Raw genomic sequence first — 23,050 nt, forward strand, 5'->3', positions numbered from 1 at the left:
AGCCTGAGGCAATAACTCCAGGAAGAAAGGCCAAGAATTTACTGATTCCTCCATGTGTAGAATCCAAGCTTCAGCATGACATGGTTGTGATTGATACAGTATAGAAAGCCCATCCTCTAGTTACTTGATATAGTTCATACCTTGGCTGCTGTGACAAGGCAGAGGACAAGGGAGGCTAATTCCAAGAGTGGCTCGTGGGCAGGGAGATTTCCAATTTAGATGACCAGTCAGCAGCACTAAGATCAGTGCTAAGAAGATAGGACACTGGTCACATACTTACTCAAAACGTAGGCTCATGGAAACTAAAAGCATAAACATAGTACTTGCAAGGAATCAGAAAACAGATGGCTAGCAGCCTGACTGGCTGGGTATGCCAACCTCCAGAAGAACCGTGTCGTCTCATCTCTCCCAAAGAGGCTCTGAGAACAGCACTGCATTCAAAGTTGTAACAGGTTTTGTGTATGCCTCCCTTCTGCCTGTTAGGAAGCAGTTAGAATGGTAGATATTATAGAATAAGGAATGAACTCATCACTCCAAAGTTGCAACAGCCTTCTCTCATACCCTACTACTAGAGAACATGGGGAATCTAGTGGTACCCAAGTTTTCTGCTTTTAAAGAGGACATCTGTGTTGAGAGGGATGAGTTAGCATTTCCTAAAGCAGGGAACCTTTGCAGCACACCCTGATGCTGAGCCTTTGTCTTCCACTACCTCTTCTTTCCAGAAGAATATTCTACAAGCCTGGCATAGTTAGTTACATAGGCCAAGGATGACAGGTCTACAAGTAAGCATTACCCAGGGACATGTGTGTCCCAGGACTCAGAATGTAGATTAAGTTTCAACAACACCATTAATCAAGGCAAGGAGTGACAGAGTTCAGCTTAGATGTCACACAAATATATCAAGCAGTGTGCCATTTCAACCCAATCCTTTCTCAGAATGACTTGAGCCCAAGAAGCACAACATCCATTTCCTTGGCCAGCTTTTAGCCTGACTTCTTCAATGGAAAGTAACCTGTTTCCTCATGTAGGTGCAATGAAAACAAACAGGTTTGTGCTAGCCCACAGGTAGACTTTGGGTGGTTCAGGAAATGCATGTAGGATGTTGTAATCCTCATATTGCTTTTCATGGCTGAATTGTTGCTGGTGCTACTCTAGGTAGGGACAGAGGTACCAGATGGAGGTGAGTGACAATACCCTTTAAGGTTCCTAGAAGGTAGTAGTGTTCTTGTCAATAGACCAAGATCACATGGAGAGCTCTGCAGAATGATCACTGCTCAGAAAAATGGAAGAACTTGAAAACAGAAGACCCCAACAGAGCCTTTCAAAGATATTGTGGTGGTTTTTGTTCATCTGATATATTTTGGGTTTATTTAAAAAGCGGGTATGTAGGATGTCAAAAGATGGGATTCATTGGCACACAGCATGATGTAGGTGGGTCTTCTTTCTATATGTTGCTTTCATTGGTTAGTTAATAAAGAAACTGCTTGGCCTGATAGGTCAGAACATAGGTGGGTGGAGTAGACAGAACAGAATGCTGGGAAGAAGGGAAGTCAGTCAGACGCCATGCTTCTCCCACCCGAAATGGATGTAGGCTAGAATCTTTCCCGGTAAGCCATCACCTCGTGGTGCTACACAGATTATTAGAAATGGGTTAATCAAGATGTGAGAATTAGCCATTAAGAGGCTGGAACTAATGGGCCAGGCAGTGTTTAAAAGAATATAATTTGTGTGTTGTTATTTCGGGGCATAAGCTAGTCAGGCAGCCGGGAGCTGAGCAGCATGAATGCAGCCTGCCGCCTCGTCACTACAACAGCATTCTTAATTAGCTCCAGTCCATCCTTGATTGTAATACATCAACTTTAACAAGTAGATATCATGTGAGGTTGACTCAAAGATTATAAAACAGCATCAGATAGTTGGCATGCACTTTCCTAACCATGGGACTTAGGGATGACCCCGTGTGCAGTCTAGGACCATGTGAAATAGACTGGAATAGATCTGGACATGCCAAACCAATGACTGATTGGTATTCCGTCATTGCTCAACAGTGAGTAAGATTGGACTATATAAAGAAGTTGCCCCATGTGTACAGATCAGACAGCAAGGAGTACCTTAGAGTCGTGGTGCTTTGGGCTGTGAATACAAGAGATTCCCTTGCTCTGCTCCTATAGGCCCATACACCCCTCCTTCATAGAAAGGTACAGTATAAAGTATTCCTAGGTAGTATCAGCTTCATACAGGCCATTTTCAGGCAAGCTGGTTGAGCCTTCTCTCTTTCTTGCTGTTCATCCTGCCTCACTGTTGCCATGGAGACCAGGACGCCTTCTGAGCTTTGTGCTTTATCTGGAGTCCAGCCTTCAAATACATTAGCACAGTTCAACCCACTCACTCCCCTGGCTTCTGAGACTGTGAAAGTATCTAAGCTGGATTCTTTCAGTCAGATGGCCCAGGAGTCTTCTTACCACAGTCGATTGGTGATCGGAGGGCTAATGCTCAAATTCTAATGGGTGAATGGCAGTCTAGCTTTCCCTGGAGGCCCACGCATGCACATCTCATTGTTTATAGACAAGAACATCTGATTTCAATCCTTACAGAAAACAGAACCTCCCTAGCATTAGACCACTGCACAGGTGAAGCACGTCAGCCTGGCCACAGAGTGGTGTGGGTCAAACCACGAGGTGGGCCTGGCGAAGGGTAGCAAGAAGACAACAGAGAGCTCACACACAGGAAGGAGTGCTGAGTGGTGCATGCTCAGTTGATGCAGTGCCTGTGTGTGGAAGGGGATCTCTGGAAGCAGCCTTAACTTCTCTCCTCCTTCCAGCCACTCAAGAGCACAGTAGTGTCGTGGCCCTGGTCATCATCCAAAGCTATGGATAGATATGGAAAACAGCATGCCTCTGTATTCTTCCTCCCTAAGTTTCCCATCAGGCTCTCTTTGGTCCCTTTCCAAATGTCCCTCCTGTACCACAAAATTCCCTTCCCATCTCATTGACCATCTAGTCTCCTTCACTCTTCTTGTTACGTCATTTGTCCAGAATCATCCCTGGCTAAAATCTATGCATTTGATGAATTTTAAAGCTGTATCCTGGCTTTATTCCCTTCTCAGGGAGTCGGAGATAAATCAGGTATTACTTGTATAATCTCTAGAATTTCCATAGCCCTACCACGGCTCTTGCTCAGATCTGGGACTTAAACTGCCAAAAAGACACATTGTCACTTCCTTTTTTTTCTCTAAGATTACTGGCTTAGCATCAGGGCTATGGGTTCTGCAGCTAAAAACCCCATCAGTTTTCTTAGTACTTGCTTTCTTCTTTTGTTTCCTGCCATAGACCCCATGATGTGTCTTGCTGGACATCAGGATTGATCATAACCAGCCCCTTCTTTAGCAAGTGTTATTTAGAGAAAATGATCTGCTCAGGAACTCCCAGTGAGATCTTGAAGTATCTTTACTGGGCAAAACCTCTGACATTCTCCCTAAGTCTCCATCTCCCAGAGAACTCGGGAGCCACCCCAGTACCTTCTGTAGCCTTGTAACTCTTCTGCCCTACTTTCCCCTACCTGGGGGACAGGTCTCTGTTCACCTTACCTCAGCACCCATCCCTGGCAGTAGTAACTTCCTCCTACAATACTCTCCAGACTCGTCTCTGTTGCACTTCTACTTACTGTGAAGACTTGACTTTGCTTCCCCAGTGCAAAGAGAAGAACCTAAGGGTGCATTGTAGTTTGCCTCCTATTTGCCTCCTGATCAACAGAGTTCACTACTTGCTATTATGGCTTGAACTACCTTCAAAGGGTTTTGGTAAGGATGGGAAACCACACAGTTGAGAAGTCTTGGTAAGTTATTGGATTCTGTATAAAAAACATAGTCATAGCTCCACTCCTTGAGGTATGTGTACTAGAAAGCCAGCCTTTAAAATGGTCTCCTGATAAAATGACCCTCCTGATAATTCTTGTTTCTGGATAGTCATCTCCTATCCTGAAGAGAACTGACATTTATACACTACAAGACCTTATGAAAATGGTGGTGTGTATAACCAATACATTTGGTCATAAAAGACACTGGGACTTATGTCTCTTTTCTCCTGTGAATCAACCACTGTCGGGATACCCAGTCAACACATCATGAAATCACTCAAGCAGACCACAGAGACAGTGTGATGGGAGGGATGGACGCCTCCTGCTAATATAGCACCATGTAAGTATGACGTCTTGGAATTATATTTGCCAGTGCCGGTCAATACTTTACATGACCGAGCCCTGCCTAACTTGGTAGCTGAAAACTCACAAGAGACTCTTATAATTCCGGAGCTCTGAAATCCCCAACTCATAGAAACCATGCTTCATAATAAATGTTTATTTTACTGTAAAGTGTTGATTTTAAAGCCTTCTGTTTCACAGCAATAGATATTGACCACTAAGTGGATATGTAGGCGTTGGTAACTCCAGGTTTGTGTTGATACAAATGTCTCTATGATTGTTCTTTTCTGTGTTGAACTGTGAAGCCCATTCCCCCATCTGTAACAGCAGCTTTCATTTTGATTCTGCAACTCTTAATAGCCAAAAATGCCACCTGTATCCTCAATAAACTTTATTTAGACACAAAGAGACAACAGAAAATACATACACAGATACAGTTATCTTTTTCTCTATAGAATAAACACACATGACAGGGAATTTCAAAAGTAGGAGCATTGAACGGAAGAAAGTAATGCAAATTCCTTGTTCACTCACACTTGAAACAGACACAGATTTCAGAGCAAGACAGAAATGGAACATCCCAACCACAGGGTTCACATTTAGTCTGTAACAGCACACAGGTGTTGGGAAGGTAATCTAAGGAGTCAGGGATCCGGAGACAGAAGGTTCACAACACTAGTAGGACTATTTAAACAAAAGACAGAATCGGGGAGGATTCCATACCCCTGCGCAGATGCTCTGCAAGCTGCCAGCTAGGTCATAAAGCAGCTTGGCAGAAACGCTAGCTTAGCTTTCATCTTGCAGCTTGAAGGTCTGAACACCCTCTACCTTCGTGCCCACATCACAGAGGTTTACAGAGACACATCGAGGATGCCGGAACTGTCCACATACACGCTGGCTTAGAAACTCACAGTACAGAACATTGACATTGGGTATAAGATAGGGGTTTTGCAAGGGAAAAGGGGATAAGGGAATAACAGCCCAGAGACAAGCACACATTTTACAAGTACTACATCCACTGGTAGCATTTCCCACCATGATGCCTGTGGTCCCCGCTCATGGGGAGCCCCCAGCATTTGTGTCCCCATCATGTACAGAGTGGAATGGGTGTCTCTTGGAGGTCTGTTACCATCTAAAGTCATAAATGTGATCGCCTGGTCATCTCTGTGCCCAGGACATGCTGCCATGGAATAACCCCACATATTCCTGATTCTAGTAAGCCTTGGGACTCCACACCATCTTCACACTTCAGACTGGGGTTCCCTAGGCAACCTCTGTATTTTAGTAAAAAATTGTTTCCACTGTACCCTTCGTGTGTCCTCTTCCTAACGTGACAAATCCAGATGAGATGAAGTTATGGAGATCTGGTCCTCCACTTCGGTAAGCATCCTTCCCATAATGCCCTGCAAGAAGATGGGCAGAATTACCTGACACAGCCATGACAGCAACACAGAAAACAATCACAGCTCCATCTTGCCCAGCAATGGTGGTGAGCTTATATTCAAACCAGCAGCTAAGCCATAAGGTCAAATATATATTATAATAAATATAATATATACACACATATATATTACTGAGAATATATTGCTGTATATATAGACATATGTGCACATACATTATACATACACATCTTATGTGTCTATATATTGCTGTGTGACAAAGACTAATGCCACATTGAAAGTAGAAGAAGAAAGGGAGACACGTGACTTGATTGTGACATTTCTGAGTGACCACAAAGTACACTAGAATGTTACTTCATAGATGGTCCTCAACTTATGGTGGGGTTGCACCCTGAATCAACCCATGGCAAGTTGAAGCCTCTAAAGTTGAAAATGCAGAACACTGTAGCTTGGCAACACAGCACAACAGAGTGTCAGCTGTTTCTGCTGTGACCACAGCTGCCAGGCTGCTATTGCTCATGGACATTGGCCAGCATCACTAAAGAATACCATACTGCATCTTGGAAGCCCAACAAGAGATAAAAATTCCAAATGTAAAAGTATGGCTACTGTGTACCATTGCGAAGTCCATCAAGTCAGACAATGAACCAACAGGAGGACCTCTGTACTTGTCCCACCATTCTTTCTTAAACTTCACAGGTTTTGAGGAAACAATACATTAAACACAATAATAGGGCTGTAAAAATTCAAGTCAGTGCACTGCAAAATGATATTAAAACGTTGAACGAAAAGAGATAGAGGCTGGAAGGATGGTTTAGTGGTTAAGAGCACTTGTCTCCACCCACACAGTTAACAAGCATTTGTAATCCAGACAATCTGAACCCCCTCCTGGCCTCTGTGGGCACTGCACACATGTAGTGTATAAACATACATGCAAGCGAAACATCCATACACATAAAAATAATCAAATAAAATTAAAATCTCCAACAACAACAACAACAAAAAAAAAACCACTGTAAAAACAGAAGATGCACAGATACTCTCAGCTCCTTTGGAGAAACTGGAGCATGGGTTTACCCAATGCCTCCTTCTAACATTTCTGTATTTCCCAAGTTCTTTTCTATAACTACTAGGTTGTTTGTCTTTGTTGTCTTGTATCTTTGTTTTATCCCTTCCAGAGCATGGAGGAATAGGCATGATGGCAGCTTCTGTCTCTGTCTCTGTCTCTGTGTGTGTGTGTCTATGAATCATGCACAACCTGTGGGACCACAGACTAGCAACTTAAGAGAAACCCAGCAACAGATGAGCTGGCAGGCGGAATGGTGGCCATAAAACACTGGCAAGATCTTTATGTTTTCCTTTCTTGACTCCCTGCAATAAAACTGTATCCCCTAATGGGCAAAATACAGACATATGTATTGAGGTAAGGAAAAGACAAGGACAGGTTGAGGACTGTGGGAGAAGAAATTTAGAGAGAAAGGAGTAAATATTCTCTTTCTGACATTCAAATGGGAATCTATGATGCGCTTGAATCCTGAGCATTGTAAATACTGTACAGCACGAAGCCTTCCCGGTACCATCCTCAGTGCACACACACAAGGACAGAAGCAAGTCGCTAGGCATTCTTACTGCCACAGTGTGGATTACACATTGAACTTGTAATATATAAAGTTAAAAGGTTTCTGAAAATGAGACATTAAATATGACAACAGCATTATAAAATTTCAAGCAAGTGCATTTAAAAAAACAGGAAATGGGTGAAAGAAAACACAGAAGTATCTCGTCAGCTGAGAGCTAATTATTTCTCTTTTCAACTAGTCATTCGTTTGGAAGTTGTTTATTCTATAGTGAACACACAATTCTCTAATACAAACACAAAAATAAATACCTAGAAAAAATACCCTATGTCAATAAGACAAAATTCATATTTCTTATCAAGCCATGTTCCAGAGCCTTCGACACAGGGTAACTTGGGAATCAGGCAAAACTTTAAACTGCTCAGAAGCCCAGACAAACTTCAGCCTTTCTGACACGGTCAATGAAGCGGGACTATTTTAAACAAGCCCTTTTGATTTTTAAAGAATGACCAGTGCTGAGAACTGCTGCCCCAAGAACCCAAGATGGGGGATTTATGTGAACAGGAAAAGTGGATGACCCCTTGCGGGGGTGACCATTTAAATGCTATGTATATTGAGGGCTCCACCACTCTTCCTCTGGGAGGGGAAATCTGTCCTCAGTTTCTTCCTTATCCCAGTTCCCAAATGAGTGTGCATCAGAATACTAGAAGCACTTTAAATAGATGGATTCAGCAGACATGAGATAGGATTCAAGAGTTGGCAAATTCTCTCGAGGGCCTTGGGTCAGGGCTAACAAAACCATGAGAATCTTGCCACTGATTTCCTTGACCCTGAAACATATTACATCATTCGTTCTTCAGCTTTCCATTGGGAGGTACTTGGTGGAAACATTTCATAGTTCCATGGCACTGTCAGCCACCGATGAAAGGCTTCTGCCAAAATCTCAAGCTATGTGACAGCTGCTAGCAGCTGGACACATCGTCTTTCTCAAGAGGAAGAGGGGTGCATGGATGGTGTATGCTAGCAACCAAAGGAGCACGAGGACCCCTCTTTTGCAACAAGCACCATTGTGGTCCCCCCATCCCATCACAGGAGGATGAAAAGGAAGTAACAACCCAGAGCCCTCATAAATGTGGACCTCATTAATTCAGAAGCTGTGATGCATCCTGCAGAAATTTGGGCTGGTTTATTTTCGTGCTCCTTATAAATAAAAATTTTGATAAACAAATCAATACTAAGGAAGATGGCCCATAAAACAAAGCCTTGCTGTTTACAAATCATTCTTATCTGTCAGATGAACAAGGTCCCTTGGGACTAAGTATTGCTCTAGTGCTCCAGGGCTCTGCTTGCCTGAAAGGGAACTGAAGCTTCTGGATCGCTTGCTGCAGGCCAGGCAGAGGGACAGAGACTCTGCAAGCATGGCTTCTGAGACAAAAAGAGGTAACCTTTCAGAGTATCTTAGAGTTTACTCAGATTCCTTTTTGCAGAAAAATCATTTTAATCAATACTGCCTGCAGGTCATTTATTATGTTTATTATTTTAGCACTACCTCCCAATTTTATTGGTGCAAAAACTGAGGCCAACGGGCAAAAGCTTGGAGATGCCTAAGCTTGCATTAGTCCTTTGACGGTAAATACGATGTGCATTTTACTATGGATGTCTGGCTTTGCCAGCGCCTCGTAAGAACCTAAGTTCCTGGAACTAGTCAGCAGTGGATCTTCAATCCCACCCAGGTCTGAAGATTTTCAAGTCCAAAATCATTCTGCAGCGCTCGCCCCAGTGGCTTCTTTGAAGTATAGCTGTGACTTTTCTCCAAGACAAACAGTGAAAATGTAAGGATGAAAATTCTAGGTGGTAACATACAAGTTCATGGGAATTGATCCTGAGTGGGAGAAAAAAGTAAATGGCACCGATAGCTAATGAGGCAGGGGCAGGGGCAGGAGCATTGTACAGGATGAAAAAATTCTGGGGTCAATTCATTTTGCAGAGTTTTGGAAACCAATCCTACAGACTCCTTCTTTGTCTTATAACAGGGTCTCATGATGGAGCCCAGTTTGGGCTCAAAGTTTCTAGACTCCCACATCAGCCTACCTACTGCTAGAAATAAAGGTGTGCATCACCATCCCAGCTCCTCTGTGATCTTGAAAGGCATCTCTAAGGACAGATTTTTGAAAACTAGCCTATGAAGTTGAGATGAAAAGCACAGTGACTGCTTCAACCTTGGTTTGCTTGATGGTCCTCAAACTTGAGCAAGCACCCAACTCCCCAGGACAGCGCAAAGATCACTGGGCTCCAGTCCTACAATCTCCTAGGTAGGAGGTGAGCCCCGGTAGCTCCATTTCTGACAAGTTCTTGAGTGTGATGATTAATCCCCACTGTCAACTACACTCTACTCAGAATCACCCTAAAGACTGGTGAGACAATGAGGCTGTGTCCAGAGAGAATTAACTTATGGGAAGGGCTCACCCTGAATGTGGGTAGTTCCATACCATAGGCTGAGCATCTGAAAGGACTGGATGTGGTTAAAGGAGGCAAAATGTGGCAAGCTGAGCTGCATTGCCCTTTCCTTCCTGGCCCACCGTGATGTGCACAGACCCACTGTCATGCCTCACCCACTCTGGACGGAATCCTCTAAACGGATCCACTTCTCCTTTGAAGTTGTCTCTGTCATCTATCTGGCCACAACAACAAGAAGAGCAGCCAAACACCAGATAATACACTATGTCTCAAAAACCGTATCTTATGATTATTATATTGGGACAAGTGACAGTCAGTCTTCAGCTGGACCCAGAGACAAGTCCAGAATGACATAAAAGCCTCTGCATCAGCAAGGGAAGAAGGGCTGGTAAGAAGAGAAGCCCCATGCAGGTGGACAATCAGAAAAGAGGAGTCAACGTCTCTTCTGTACCCTGAGGATGCACGGAGCTGATGGACTGATGATAAGAAAGATAGGAGCAGGTACCATCAATTTCACAGGATGTCACTCAAACAACCAATCTTCTCCTCCATCCTGTAGAAAGACATCAATCTCTGCCTATCTGTCAACTACCAGAGCCAGAGGACAAGGGAGTGCAGGCAAACTGGAAAGACAGAGAAGCAATCATGACTATCGGGCCTAGAGGTGGAAGTAAGCAAGATCTTTGTGAAGTATGCTGGCAAAGAAGAGCTAGAGTCTCCATGTCACAGGACAGAAAAACATACAGTCTTAGCCAGGAGTAAGGGGGCGCCAGGCTTCAGAGCATGCATGCTACCAACTGCTGAATGCAACATGGTGGAAGAACCTAGAGATGACATCTTGACCCCAGGTACTACCCTGAGTCCTCATCTGAGCTATTGACAGCTTCCTACAAAGCACTAATGTTTAGTTTCATCTCAGTCTCTACCCAGGCTCTCTTCCTGCTTTGACTTCAGAACTCCATGACCTTCTCAAATCTCTCCAGGAGCCATGAGTCAGAGATAGGACAACAGGGAAAAGCCAGGAATGGGGCTTTTAAAGCAGAGAGGTCCTAGACTGGATTCCTGGACTCGGGCTGTCCTGCTGGCTCCGTAAAGAAAAGGCTAGATGGATGTCATCCTGTAAAGGAGAGTTGCTGCAAGGAACAGGAGGGGAAAATGGGTAGTACCCAAATGGCGACTTCTATAAAACTCAACAGAATTTTGCATTTGCGAAACTGCATCAGCAGCCGTGAGACGGAAACAAACCAATCAAGACTGGTCGCCTGCTGCATTCCTGGACGACAGACTGGATCAAGAGGGAAACTGGTGATGTAGTATCCTAGGAGAGATACACGCTGCACACTAAGTGAGAAGGACAAAGGGACAGACACTGGTAGGACACGGCAGACACTCCAGGATCCAAAATCCATGTCAAGTAAGACTCCCTGAGGTGGGACAGAAGGGACAGTTCAGAAGCAATAATTAAAAGTTAATTGTTTGTTGTTTTTCCTGAGCAGATGGAAGACTTCAGTCTTTATATCCAGAGAAAGAATCAAGTCTTCAACTACCTAGTAGAAGGGATCAATATCTAAATATAGCCTGATGAAATGCCATTTAAAGTTAAGAGAAAATTTCAATACAGCCTCATAAAACATGAAATCTATAGGAAGTGAAGTCACCCTCCTAATAATGTTGGTGAAGCTTAAAAGAAGGCTCAGTACTTTAAGGGCATTTACAGAGGAGCAGGGTTTGGCTCCCAGTACTCAGAAGTACCTGCACCTCCAGCTCTAGGGAATCCAACACCCTCCTCTGGCCTCCGCAGGCATCTGTACTCATGTGAACATATAAACACATACACATAATTTTTGTTTTTAGAAATGATTCAGGAATCACCCCTGTGTTCCTGGGACAACATACTGGCAGAGGTACACATTCACCTAGAATTCAGCTGACACTTCATTTTAAACCCATCTAAGTCAAAGGGACACAACAATAGAACCCATTTCCTGGGTTTTGAGGGTTAAAAGCATTAATATACACAATCGACAATGCACGGCCTTCAGAACACTGAAGGTGTTGGACCTTTTTAAAAATTTGCTAATATTTTGGAATAAAGATGTTTTGGGTTTTTTTGCTACTTCAAAATTCATTGGGAATAATGAGAGGAAGAGGAAATAGTAAATTTAATCAAAAACATGCAGGATTTTTGTTAAATAGAGATTGAACATTTGGGAAAATATCCTACAGATAGAAGCACATATAAAGATACACACAGCAATCAATTCAAAGAGGACCAAGAACCTAAAGATACAATGTCAATCCTAAGGATTGTCAGATGAGAATATATGTAAATAGGGTTCTAAACTAGAGAAGAAACTACAGAAAAACTTTACTCATGATACATCAAAAGTAATCATAAAACTGTATATCCAAGGCTAGCAGATGCACAGGTATTAAAACCAAGATAACATAAATATCTGGAAAGCAATAAAGGAGAAAACAATCCAAATAAGAAAAACCAAGCAAAAAGCGAATAGGTAGCTACCAGAAGAGAACACCCGACGGACTGATACACATGAAGCAGTGTTCAGTCCCACAAGTAATCAGTGAAATTCAAATTAAAACTATAATGAAGTAGCATTTCACACCCAGTAGACAGGTAAACATATCAAACCCTATATGAAGTCCAAGACTGCTGCCTTGAGACCTTCTGGAAGGAAAATCAGTAAAGCTGTCTTGAAAAGACCTGTTTCGGTGGCTACCACAGAATCAGGGACTCTTTGCAGCTGTCCCCACTAGACCAACCATCGTGAGCTCACAAGGAGGGATGCATAAGCAAGTTCAATGCAACCTTGTTTGTCCTTGAGACAAGCAGGGGCTCCTCCATCCTACCCAGGGGTGTAGTTCTGGAATGGAATTCTGCAACAGTACAAAATGTAACAAGTGGAAGCTCACTGACACTAAATGTCAGCATGGATGGCTGCTGCTACAATCCTGAACACTCACGCTCACACACACACACACACACAAACCTAGGAAAAAGCAGGGTGGCATGACAGGGAAGGAAGTTTTGAAATATGCAATATCATGTCTGATATTGTTCGAGGACATGGGCATGCATAAGGTTATACAAATATAAAGGCATTCAGCAAAAATTTAAATATTTTTGCAGTTACTTTTGCAGTAAGAGCATGAAAGTAGTTGAAAAATTGATCCTGTGTTCTGTCTCTTACACTGAGAAACTGGATATGTGTCTGACCATTAAATAATTCTGTTTGGTTTATTTATCAGTTCATTTGGTTGAGATAGGACCTTGCTATGCATCCCAGGATGGCTTGAATTCATGATCTTCCTGCTTTGGCCACCCTGCCCCCACCCCTGCCAGTGTAGAATAGAAGATTATATACTACTATGTCCAGCTAAAATGGTTCTTATTTCCAGTTATGTTCTTCATGTATATTTTTGTTTGGCTGTTTGAGGACATAATTTCTCCAAGGTATGGTTAGGTTTTTTTTGTAGATATGAGGGAGAATATAGCCAGAGGTGTCTGGAAGAGAGTGGAGCAGAGAGAGAAAATAGTACAGCAAACATGGCCTAGACTGGGCCATGAGAGCCAAGAGGAGGGAGGGGGTGAGAGAGGAAGAGACAATTAGGGGAGAGAGGATTAAGAGAGGAAGATAAAAATAATGTATAGTCAAACTAGTAGTGTTATACGGAAATGAGAAGCTGGGGGAGGTCTTCCTAACAGCTAGAGAAGTTTAGGGTTGGATGAGAAGTGCTGAGAAGAGCCAGGAGGCCAACATGAACCTGTAACAGGTACTTGTGATGCTGAGTAAGCCTGAAAGCCAGCATGAGCTTTGGGTAAACTAATAGGTGCCACAGATAGCCATTCGTCTGGGGTTTCTTCTGGACCTGACAATCTCAAATGATTTCTTATTTTATTTGCTTATAGACATAATAGGATTATGGGTACTGTGTAGATAGACAGATAAATATATAGATAGATAGATAATAGATAAAAAGGGACAGAAAGACAAGTATTGGATGAATAGATACTTTTTAATGGTTGATAGAATTATTAGTTTGCTTGGTTAAACCTTTCTTATTCAATAACTTATCATGTTGTCAGTTTTTTTCAAGAACTAAGACAGCAGAGAATGTCCGGTTTTCAGACTACCCATAAGCACCTGCTGGGAAATAATCTGCCAACAAAAGGCAAGTCATAGGATTTCTGAAACCCTGGCTGCATGTGTTCCTAATCTTCAACCAGCCTTGGAATCCTAAAATTCCCTAAGGAAAGACTGGTAAAGCAGACTGCACGGTTTTAAACATTTGCAGATTTATCCTTATGGGCAGCAGTAGGGCTAAAGGATCCTGGAGCTGCCTTGGCGAAGCTGGCGAACAAACACAGAGAGCAGCCGCGGGGACAGAGGGAGAGCGCTCCAGCTTTGAGCCTGCTTGCAATGCAGAGCATGCGCTTAGAGCTCACACGGAGCGGAGCTCTGAGCAGCAGAGAGACAGCCCGAAGGACACCGAAGGCCAGAGTCACAGACACACACAAAGCCGAAAGGTCTCCGTGCAAAACTACGCCCCAGACCACAGAGGGAACGCACAGAAAACCCCAGCAGGAGATGTTATTGCACGGGATGGAGGGCTGGCCCTGGCTTACGCACAGTTGAATCACATCACTGGCACAACAACTACAAAAGTGGACATCAACTAGAAACAGACAATTGCTCTCACTTGCTGTTTACCCTACATGAGAAAGCAAGCAAATACATTTTAAAAGCCAATGGATATATAAAACTATTACTAACTGTAACTCTTAGTTATGGAAATGAAAAAAAGAATATGATAAACATTTTTTGTGTGTTTTTTTTTGTATTTTTGCTTTGGTTGGTTTGATGAGTTTTTGTTTATTTGTTTTATTTATTTGTTTTATTTATTTATTTATTTTGGTTTTTCGAGACAGAGTTTCTCTGTAGCTTTGGAACCTGTCTTGGAACTAGCTCTTGTAGACCAGGCTGGCCTCAAACTCACAGAGATCCGCCCGCTTCTGCCTCCTGAGTGCTGGGATTAAAGGTGTGCGCCACCACCACCTGACTTTTATTTATTATTATTTTTTTTTAAGACAGGGTTTCTCTACATAGCCCTGCTGTCCTAGGACTTGCTCTGTAGACCAGGCTGGCCTCAAACTCAGAGATCTGCCTGCCTCTGTCTCCCAAGTGCTAGGATTAAAATTGTGCACCACCAGGCTTGGCCTTATAATGTATCTTGTAACCGAAACAATTTCACAAAACCTAAGACTTCCACAATGACAAGGAAGTTACTCCATGGAACAATCCCTCTTGGCTCATCATCCTATTGCTGGGAATTTTTCCTACTTCCTTGCTTTCCAATTTTTCCGAAAGCTATGAACCAGAGTAAATACTATAGGGCTGATTGCAAAACTTTCGCCAGTAACAACTACACAAAAGAACGTGACATCAGCAGAGTGGTATGTGCTAATGACAAAGATTTCCAAGGTGTGGGAAAAAAACAGAAGAGAAGGAGAAGGAAGAAGAAGAAGGGGAAGAGGAAGAAGAGGTGGAAGAGGCAGCCACAGTGAGGCACAAAACAATGTCTCAGTCTGGTCCCTTTTATATAAAGAATAATTAGAAGTTATACAATGACAATATCAGCAAACCCATTGCAAGTAAGATGTTTTATGCAAGCAACATATTTTTTTTCTGGTAATAAAACTTGCTTACAGCACTCATTCCTTTGGGAGAGGGCTTGGGATGAAAAGGAGATGCTTAACTTTGATTTTTTTCCTAACTTACTGTTTGAATTTTTAAACACGTGCGTGTGCTCCGCTTACTTTTCACCATATTTATAGAGTATGTGAGAGCCGAGAAGAGGGGTTAGGCTCAGTATTTTCCCTTCTTCTTTAAGAAGAAAAATTTTTTTAAAAAAAGCTCCATATAAGGCGTTTTATAAACAGAAGGTGACCCAGGAAACAAGACACTTTTCCTTGTGTAGATGACAGATATTGACTCCCATCTCATAGGTACAGTAATGTGTACTATGGGCTCCAAGGATGCCCCACACTAACAATCCCCCCATGAATGGTCACAGCTCTTGTCTTAAACCCACTTCTCTCCCTTTTTCATGCACGGAGCTCCTGAGCGCCTCTCATTCTGCATGATCTCCACACCGACTTTGGACCAGAAGGAGGCCAGTTAGAAAGAGATAGAACCTAGGCTTTGACATCCAACCTTAAGGCTCTTTCTCCTAGTGGATCTCTGGAGTTCCTTCCATATCCCATGAGTCTCAGCCTAGATCTATAAGGGAGATGCTGGAAACCAGGAGACTATGCTTTCTAGGGTAGTCACTTTCTGATGAGCAACCCAGGGAGCTTCCAATCCGGTTCTAACAAGGTGAACTGAAGGAGGGCTGTTCTGTTTGCTTGTGAATTATTTCTAACAGGTAACTACTGGAAGTGCCCTACCTTATTTCATGTGCTACTTGTTCACACAAGAATATGGTACCCTGTACTCCAGCACCCACAAGGAAGCACCACTACTGTGAAAAACCTCCACTCCAGGTCTTCCTTCTGCCTAGGCTGGATGTAGCCTTGGGGGATGACATGAAAATGAGTATCCACAGCTTTGAGCACTCTAAATTAAAAAAAAAAAAAAAAAAAAAAAAAAAAAAAAAAAAAAAAAAAAAAACCTAGACTGTAGGACACACTCATGGACAGAGAAGGAAGAATATAAGCCCAGAACAGTAAGCAGGGAGAATTTTCAAGGTCACAGAAAATCTTGGACTCAACCTTATCAGGATGAAACTTTCACCCTACAGGGCAGTACTGGGAAGATATCATCAGATAGAAGGTGGGAGGGGCCAAGAGGCTAAAACCTAGCTCAATAACCAGCCAACAAGGGATGGTCTTCCAGAAAGTAACTCATATTTATTAGTTCAAATAAAGGCTTCCTTAAGCATCAGTGTTTTGAAACAAAACCCAAATAAACCAAAACATAAATATGTTTTGTATGTGCATCTCAAGCTGTGGCAAAAGACAAAGAAAGAGCAGAACATGGTCAAGGGCAAACTCGAGGTCAACTTCATCCACGGTAACAGATTTTACCAGTTCTCTTGAATGTTATATATTCTTAGGGATGGACTTTGTAGGTTGGGAGGAGGAACTGTTAATGTCTTACACAGTCTGGCTAAGTGTGGTAATAAACTCAATTATTCAGCAGATTGGGGCAGGAGGACTACAGGTTCAAAGACAGCTTTGGCTATAGACCAAGTTCAAGGTCAACACAGACAATTTGGTAAGACTGTGTGATTGGGATTATAGATCACCCTAACATATACAGGACCCTGTGTTCAACCTTTAGCACTGGGGAGTGGAGGGAAAGGAAAAGAAAAAAAAATATTTAAAATGTGCTATAAAAACAAAACTTTGGAAGTCATGCCTTTTGCATATCCTAAGTATTTAACAAGGGGAAGAGTGGGAGGATGGTTTGGAGGTGGCGATATTAATCTTCAGAAATTTGAGGTCTAAACCCTTTATCTAGTTCCTGCCTTTAAGGCAGAATCAGAGGACTCAGAGGGAACTGAACTATAACCAAGGTGTATCTGAGGTCACCTTTTCTAGGCTCTGTATTGATGGATGAGGAAATTGGTGTGTGGGGGGGGTTGGAGGTTCAGGCCAAAGTCACAGAGATGAGACTGCTGGCCTCTGCCTTCCAAGACCAGCACTCTTTCCAACTCCCCTCCACAGCCTCCAGTCTACCCCGTGGGGGAGGAAATGTCATTAAAGCTTATTTTTACTCCAGGGGACCCCAGCGCACCATTTATTCTTCTCTTCTGTTATATGTTGGCTGCAATCCCCTTGGAAGGTAGCCCAGCAAAACCAAATCCCCGTCTTCGACTGCAATCAGAATCTCAGAGCTGTCTCATTGTCATAAGCAGGACTCTGGCCAAGAGCAGTCCTGAAGAAGACCAGCAGAGGAGGTGGAGGATGCAGGAGCTCTCTGCAGGGAAAACAGCTCTTTCTTTAACTGCTCCGAATATCTTGCAAGGTCAAGGAGGTTAGGGCAGGCCTCAGAGCTCTACTAAGAACTGAGTGGATTGAAGAGGTCCCTCTTGTGATTACCCGCTGATGGGCAGTTCCCCAGTCCCAGGGAGACTAAGTCCTGTTTCCTTCTGTTTCTGCAAAACTCCTGTGTTTCCTCCAAGTACATCCAAATTCATGGGGCTTAGTGAAGGCGTCCTGAGAAACTGTCGCCACCTTGTGCAATTCAGATCATGTGCCATGGTGCGAAGACAGCACTTCTAACTGCAGGAAAATCTTTTTGCTTTTCTCTATTTTGCAGATGAAGAAACGGTCTTGGAGAGGTGATATAGTTATCAAAGTCAGAATGGCTCTTGTCATTTACCGTGGTTCCAGGGAAGCTAAGCCTGGGGTGCCAACTAACTCCAGGCCGAGGATAAGAACACAGGCTTCTAATCTATCCATCTGGCTCTGACACCAGCTCAGCTCTGGTCGAAGCACTCATGTTTCCTGAGCCTCAGTTATTCTTGGTGGTGAATGGTAATGTGCCCACTTCAGAAGGCTGTGATGAAGATTAAGGCAAATGCATTTATATGTACAATGCACAGAACACTTATTCACCAGAGATGATTATTGTCCCCATTACCACGGGAAAGATGTTCTTCAAGGATGCTGAATATTTTGAAATGCCCCAGGGAGAAGCACAGAAAGATACTTTGGATTCGAGCTTCTGCAGTATCCCAGGGAACTCTTCCTTCTACCTCTCAACTTCTGTGAGAATGTTCTATCCCTTCCTGGTTGAACGAACTCATTCAAATGCACACTGAAATTATTTTAAAAAGGGAGACTAGGAAAATTCTGAGCCCTGGCTCATCTCTCATCTAAAAGGTGATGAGTGTCTCATATCTGCCTGCCCTGGTACCGTGTGGCCTTGAGTCTTTCATCTTGGTCATGAGCTGTGTGGATGGGACCACTGTTCTGGGGAAATAGCATTGCTTAGAAACTGCCAAAGACTGATACCGTATGGTCTACATGTCATTCTTCTGTGGGGCATCTATCTTGATATCTTTTGGTTCTAGTTCCTTGGACAAATGGGTATATGAGAGTCTCGGGGTTCAATTAAGGAGGCCTTTACTGGTCCACTTATGTTTGAGGCACCCCACCTACTCTCAGATATGCAGGGGAGACCATCTTGATGTGGACAGAATAGAGCAGAAATAAGAGGAACAATTTAGTAACTATAGCATTTCTAGACTTAAACCCTTAAGAAAGACCAGTTTGGGTTATGGACTAATGGCAGTGGTCCATACTGATAGTCACTCAGTCCTGCACATAATTCCATTCCGCTCACCCAGAAGAAACACCGTCATAATGCCCTACCAGCTGCATTGAGGAGCCATGGGACTTCAGGACAGCTGTTTTTTTCATCTGTAAGATGAGTTAGACAACTTAATGCCAGTTTGAGGTAACTAAATTACCAACGCATATAAATTGATTAAGACCCTACTGACTAGACATGTTAATGCAATAAGTGATTGCCATTGCCATTCAAATCTAAGCAAGTGAGTCTGGCAGGAAAAAACTGACACCTAGTGCTAAGGACTGCCACAAAACATTTGGGATACACCTATGTGTGGGTGTGTGGGGGGGTGCTAGGAACTCACACTGGCCATCTGGATTAAGATCTCAGCTCCTTTTCTTATTAACGGTGTGATTTAAGACAGGTCACTTGAAGTTCTAGTTCATTCATCAGTGATACATTCAAAAATAATGAAGAAAATGTAGAGTCTTGCTCATCAGATGCTTGAAAGGATTTAATGAGTAGATGTGCATGAAGTGTGCATACATGAAGAATGTGCCTTGATCTGTGAAGGCCTGTATTTGTCACCAACTCTTTGTCTTCCTGGCATCTCCTAGAGGTGAGAACCGTTAAGTCAAAGCACCCCCCCACACACACCAGCCACTGTTCCCAGACTTTGTACAGTATTACCTGGTTTGTTGACTAGTTTTATGTCAACTTGACACAAGCTAGAGTCACTGGAGAGGACAGAGCCTCTTCCTTGGTTTGAGAAAGTTGAGAAAAATGCATCCACAAGATTGGGCTGTAGGCAAGCATGTAGGGAATTTTCTTAATTAGTGATCAATGAGGGAGGGAGGGCCAGTCTATTGTGAGTGGCATCACTGTTGAGTGGGTGGGCTTGGGTTCTATAAGAAAACAGTCTGAGCAAGTCACATGGAATAAACTAGTAAGCAGCACTCCTCCATGACCTCCACGTCAGCTTCTGCCTCCAGGTTCTGCCCTGTTTGTGTTCTTGTCCTGACTTCCGTCAGTGATGAACAGTGATGTGGAAGTGTAAGCCAAATAACCCTTTCCTCCCTGAGCTGTCTTTGGTCATGGTACTTCATCATAGCACTAGTGACTTTATCTAGGACACCTGGCTCCTGAGACCTCCAGCACTTCCTGCTTTCTGTGCCCTTCAGCCTATGATCTTGCCTTATGTCCCCTGAAGAAGTCTCAGTGGGTATGAAGGAGCTGTTGTTTACAGGATGTTTTCATTCATGCCCTTCTCTTTGTCTTTCCTGCTTTTGGGGGGAAGTGAACTAATCTTGCTCCTGTCACACTCTAACATGCTTCTCCTTTCATCTCCTCAAATGAACCCAGAGTTAGCATCCTCCATCTCAGTCATCGATTTCTCCCCTCAATGAACTTATCCACTGGCTCAAAACCTTAAGTGAAATTTCATCTTTATCCCATACCCCGTCTCCCAGCCACTGCTTCATTTCTCTGCCACCCTTCAAAGTGACATTTGTCAAACATTGCTAATTCCATCTGTCCACCTCTCCACTTGTTAGGATAAGGTTTTTTTGGTAATGAATTAAGAACCTCTGTTATTACATGAGTGGAAGTTCTGTTTACAAGTGAGATCAGACTCATGGGTCTGGGGACTGGGATTTCAACACATTCTTCTGAGAGATACTTTGTGCTGAATACATCTCTAAAGGCTCAAGCATTGGAAATCTAATCCCTAAATTCATATGTTGATGTATAGAGTGGGGAACTTGAGGGGTAAGGAAGGTAAGATGATGTCCCTACTTTCCTCATGAGTTGTCCTCAGCCATGATGACACAGTATCATGTGCCACTAGATACTAGATCTAGGCTCTCACTAGATACAGCCCTGTGATCTTGAGCCCCAAGCTCTAGAACTACAAAGAGGAAACTACTTTATAAGTTATTCAATTGCAGGCATTTTGATATAGACCTAGAAAATGAACCAAGACAGTTCACAGCAGTCAAAGGAAGGTGTCATCATTTCAACAGTTCCCAGGCATTTTCTCCCCCAGCCTTCCCCATAACCATCACTCCAACCAAGATCCCGAATCTTCTCCATTCCTTCCCCTCCCTGTGGTTAGCAAGCACTTTCAGGTCTGCAAGTTCATTTCAGAGCCCTTGTCTTCTAGCTCTCTGGTCAGCTACTCAAAGCCACAAACACCAGCACTTCAGGTAAACTTACTGCAATCTGCTTGTGACATTTGAGACACAGGTCAAGTCACCTAAGTAGGAGCATCAGATCATGCTGTGTATGCCTCACACAATCTTCCAGGGCTGCATATTCCAAACAGTAGAATACTATTCACCATATGCCACTGCCCTGCTGGCTTTTCCTCACTTATTCCAACTTCCTCCCTCCTCAATGCAGGTACCTAGAAGGATCTGCCCTCCCAGCATGCCCTGCTCAGATCTGTCTCACAGTCTTTGGCATTTGCAGTTCCCTCTGCCCGGAACTAACACACTCACTGTCTCTCAAATTAGTTCTTTAAGGGTTTCAAACACACATGGTTCACTCATATTTATTACTTCCAGCTCTTCCTGAATCCACCCACATTTCCTTATTCAGCCAATGTCATGATGACCCCTTTTAAAGCCCCCAGGGCCATTTTGCACTGTCCCAAATATTCTTGGAGGTATAGTTTTTCACTAGGGATTACCTGACTGACCAGGGTCTACACTCTTAGAGGAAACCGACCCTCCCTTTTCCAGAAGCTAACAATAGCAAATCTCTTCAGGCTAGGGGTGGGATTTTGGGTGCACATCCCCTCTCTATGCTTGGATGTGGTCTGTCTTGGCCTTGCACAGATCTTGTGTGTGCTGTCATGAGTTCAGAACTGTTCTGCTGTGTCCAGAAGATGATTTCTATTTTTTTTTTGTTTTTTTTTTTTGTTTGTTTGTTTTGTTTTGTTTTTCGAGACAGGGTTTCTCTGTGGTTTTGGAGCCTGTCCTGGAACTAGCTCTTGTAGACCAGGCTGGACTTGAACTCACAGAGATTCGCCTGCCTCTGCCTCCCGAGTGCTGGGATTAAAGGCGTGCGCCACCAACGCCCGGCCAGAAGATGATTTCTTATCGTCATCTGCTGCCTCTAGCGTTCACACTCTTTCTGTCTCCTCTTCTGCAGGGCTCTTAACTACAGTGAAATACCGCTACACACATGGAGATACCAAACCTTGATGGGGATACAGAGCATGAAAGTCTTAGTGCACTGCTGTTGGGAACATAAGATGATAAACCCTTGGCAAAGCTTTATGTATGGTAGATAAAATATTCCTGCTCTCTACCCCAACAATTTCACACCAAAGTATTTACTCAAGAAATATGAGTGTATGTTCAATGGTGCTAAAAATATATTTGTTACAGCCATATTTATAACAATGAAAGAACGGAAGTATTCTGTTCTCAACAAATACAGACTGAATAAGTACATCCTAGCATGTGTACAAAATACATTTCTTCACAAAGTATAAACTATTAGCAGATACAATAACATGAATGACTCACAAAAAAGCTGAAAATCCAAACACAAAAGAGTATATACTATACGATTCCATTCATATAACGGCTAAGTCAAGCTCTTTTGAAAGGGACCCCAAAAAACAGAAAGGCTACTTGATGATGACAGAAGTCAGAATGGTGGTTATCTTAAATTTAGACTATAAATGTCCATGGAGGAATCTCACTGAGTGATAGAAATGTCCTGTATTTGTTGGATAAAAAGGGGATGTATGGATAGGCAGCTACATGACAGATTTAGGTAAATATTTTATTAAATACTTAGGATTAATACTTTACATACAAAATATGTTTCTATATTTCTGTATTTTTCTTGGACTCAATTCAAATGAAGAGAGCTATAATATTCTTAGTATTCTAGACCAAAATGTTTATATTTAGTTAGGTTGATAACCCACAGGCCATCAAAGCTACAGGAGTTCTTAGAACAAGCCAATATTCACCCACTCATTAGCAAAAAAAAAAAAAAATAATAAAGAAAAAGAAGTCAGGACAGAGGATGTGAATTATAAAACATGGTGTTCAAAGAAAACCAGGCTAGTTTAAAACAG

The 23,050-nt window shown here is 42.9% G+C and overlaps 1 protein-coding gene across 4 annotated transcripts in view; it reads right to left on the reverse strand.

Moving 5' to 3' along the window:
* Positions 1-23,050, reverse strand: part of Shisa6 (shisa family member 6) — a 299,472-nt gene that overhangs the window by 164,148 nt on the left and 112,274 nt on the right. For 3 of the 4 annotated variants that reach the window (XM_057774766.1, XM_057774767.1, XM_057774765.1), the window contains one exon: positions 5,505-5,600. The exons of the other annotated variant lie outside the window; for it this stretch is intronic. In XM_057774766.1, the coding sequence (XP_057630749.1) occupies positions 5,505-5,600 (96 nt within the window). The remainder of the gene's footprint in view (positions 1-5,504; positions 5,601-23,050) is intronic. 4 annotated transcript variants of the gene reach the window in all.

This window comes from Chionomys nivalis, chromosome 7, assembly GCF_950005125.1.
Source record: "Chionomys nivalis chromosome 7, mChiNiv1.1, whole genome shotgun sequence".
Taxonomy (NCBI): domain Eukaryota; kingdom Metazoa; phylum Chordata; class Mammalia; order Rodentia; family Cricetidae; genus Chionomys; species Chionomys nivalis.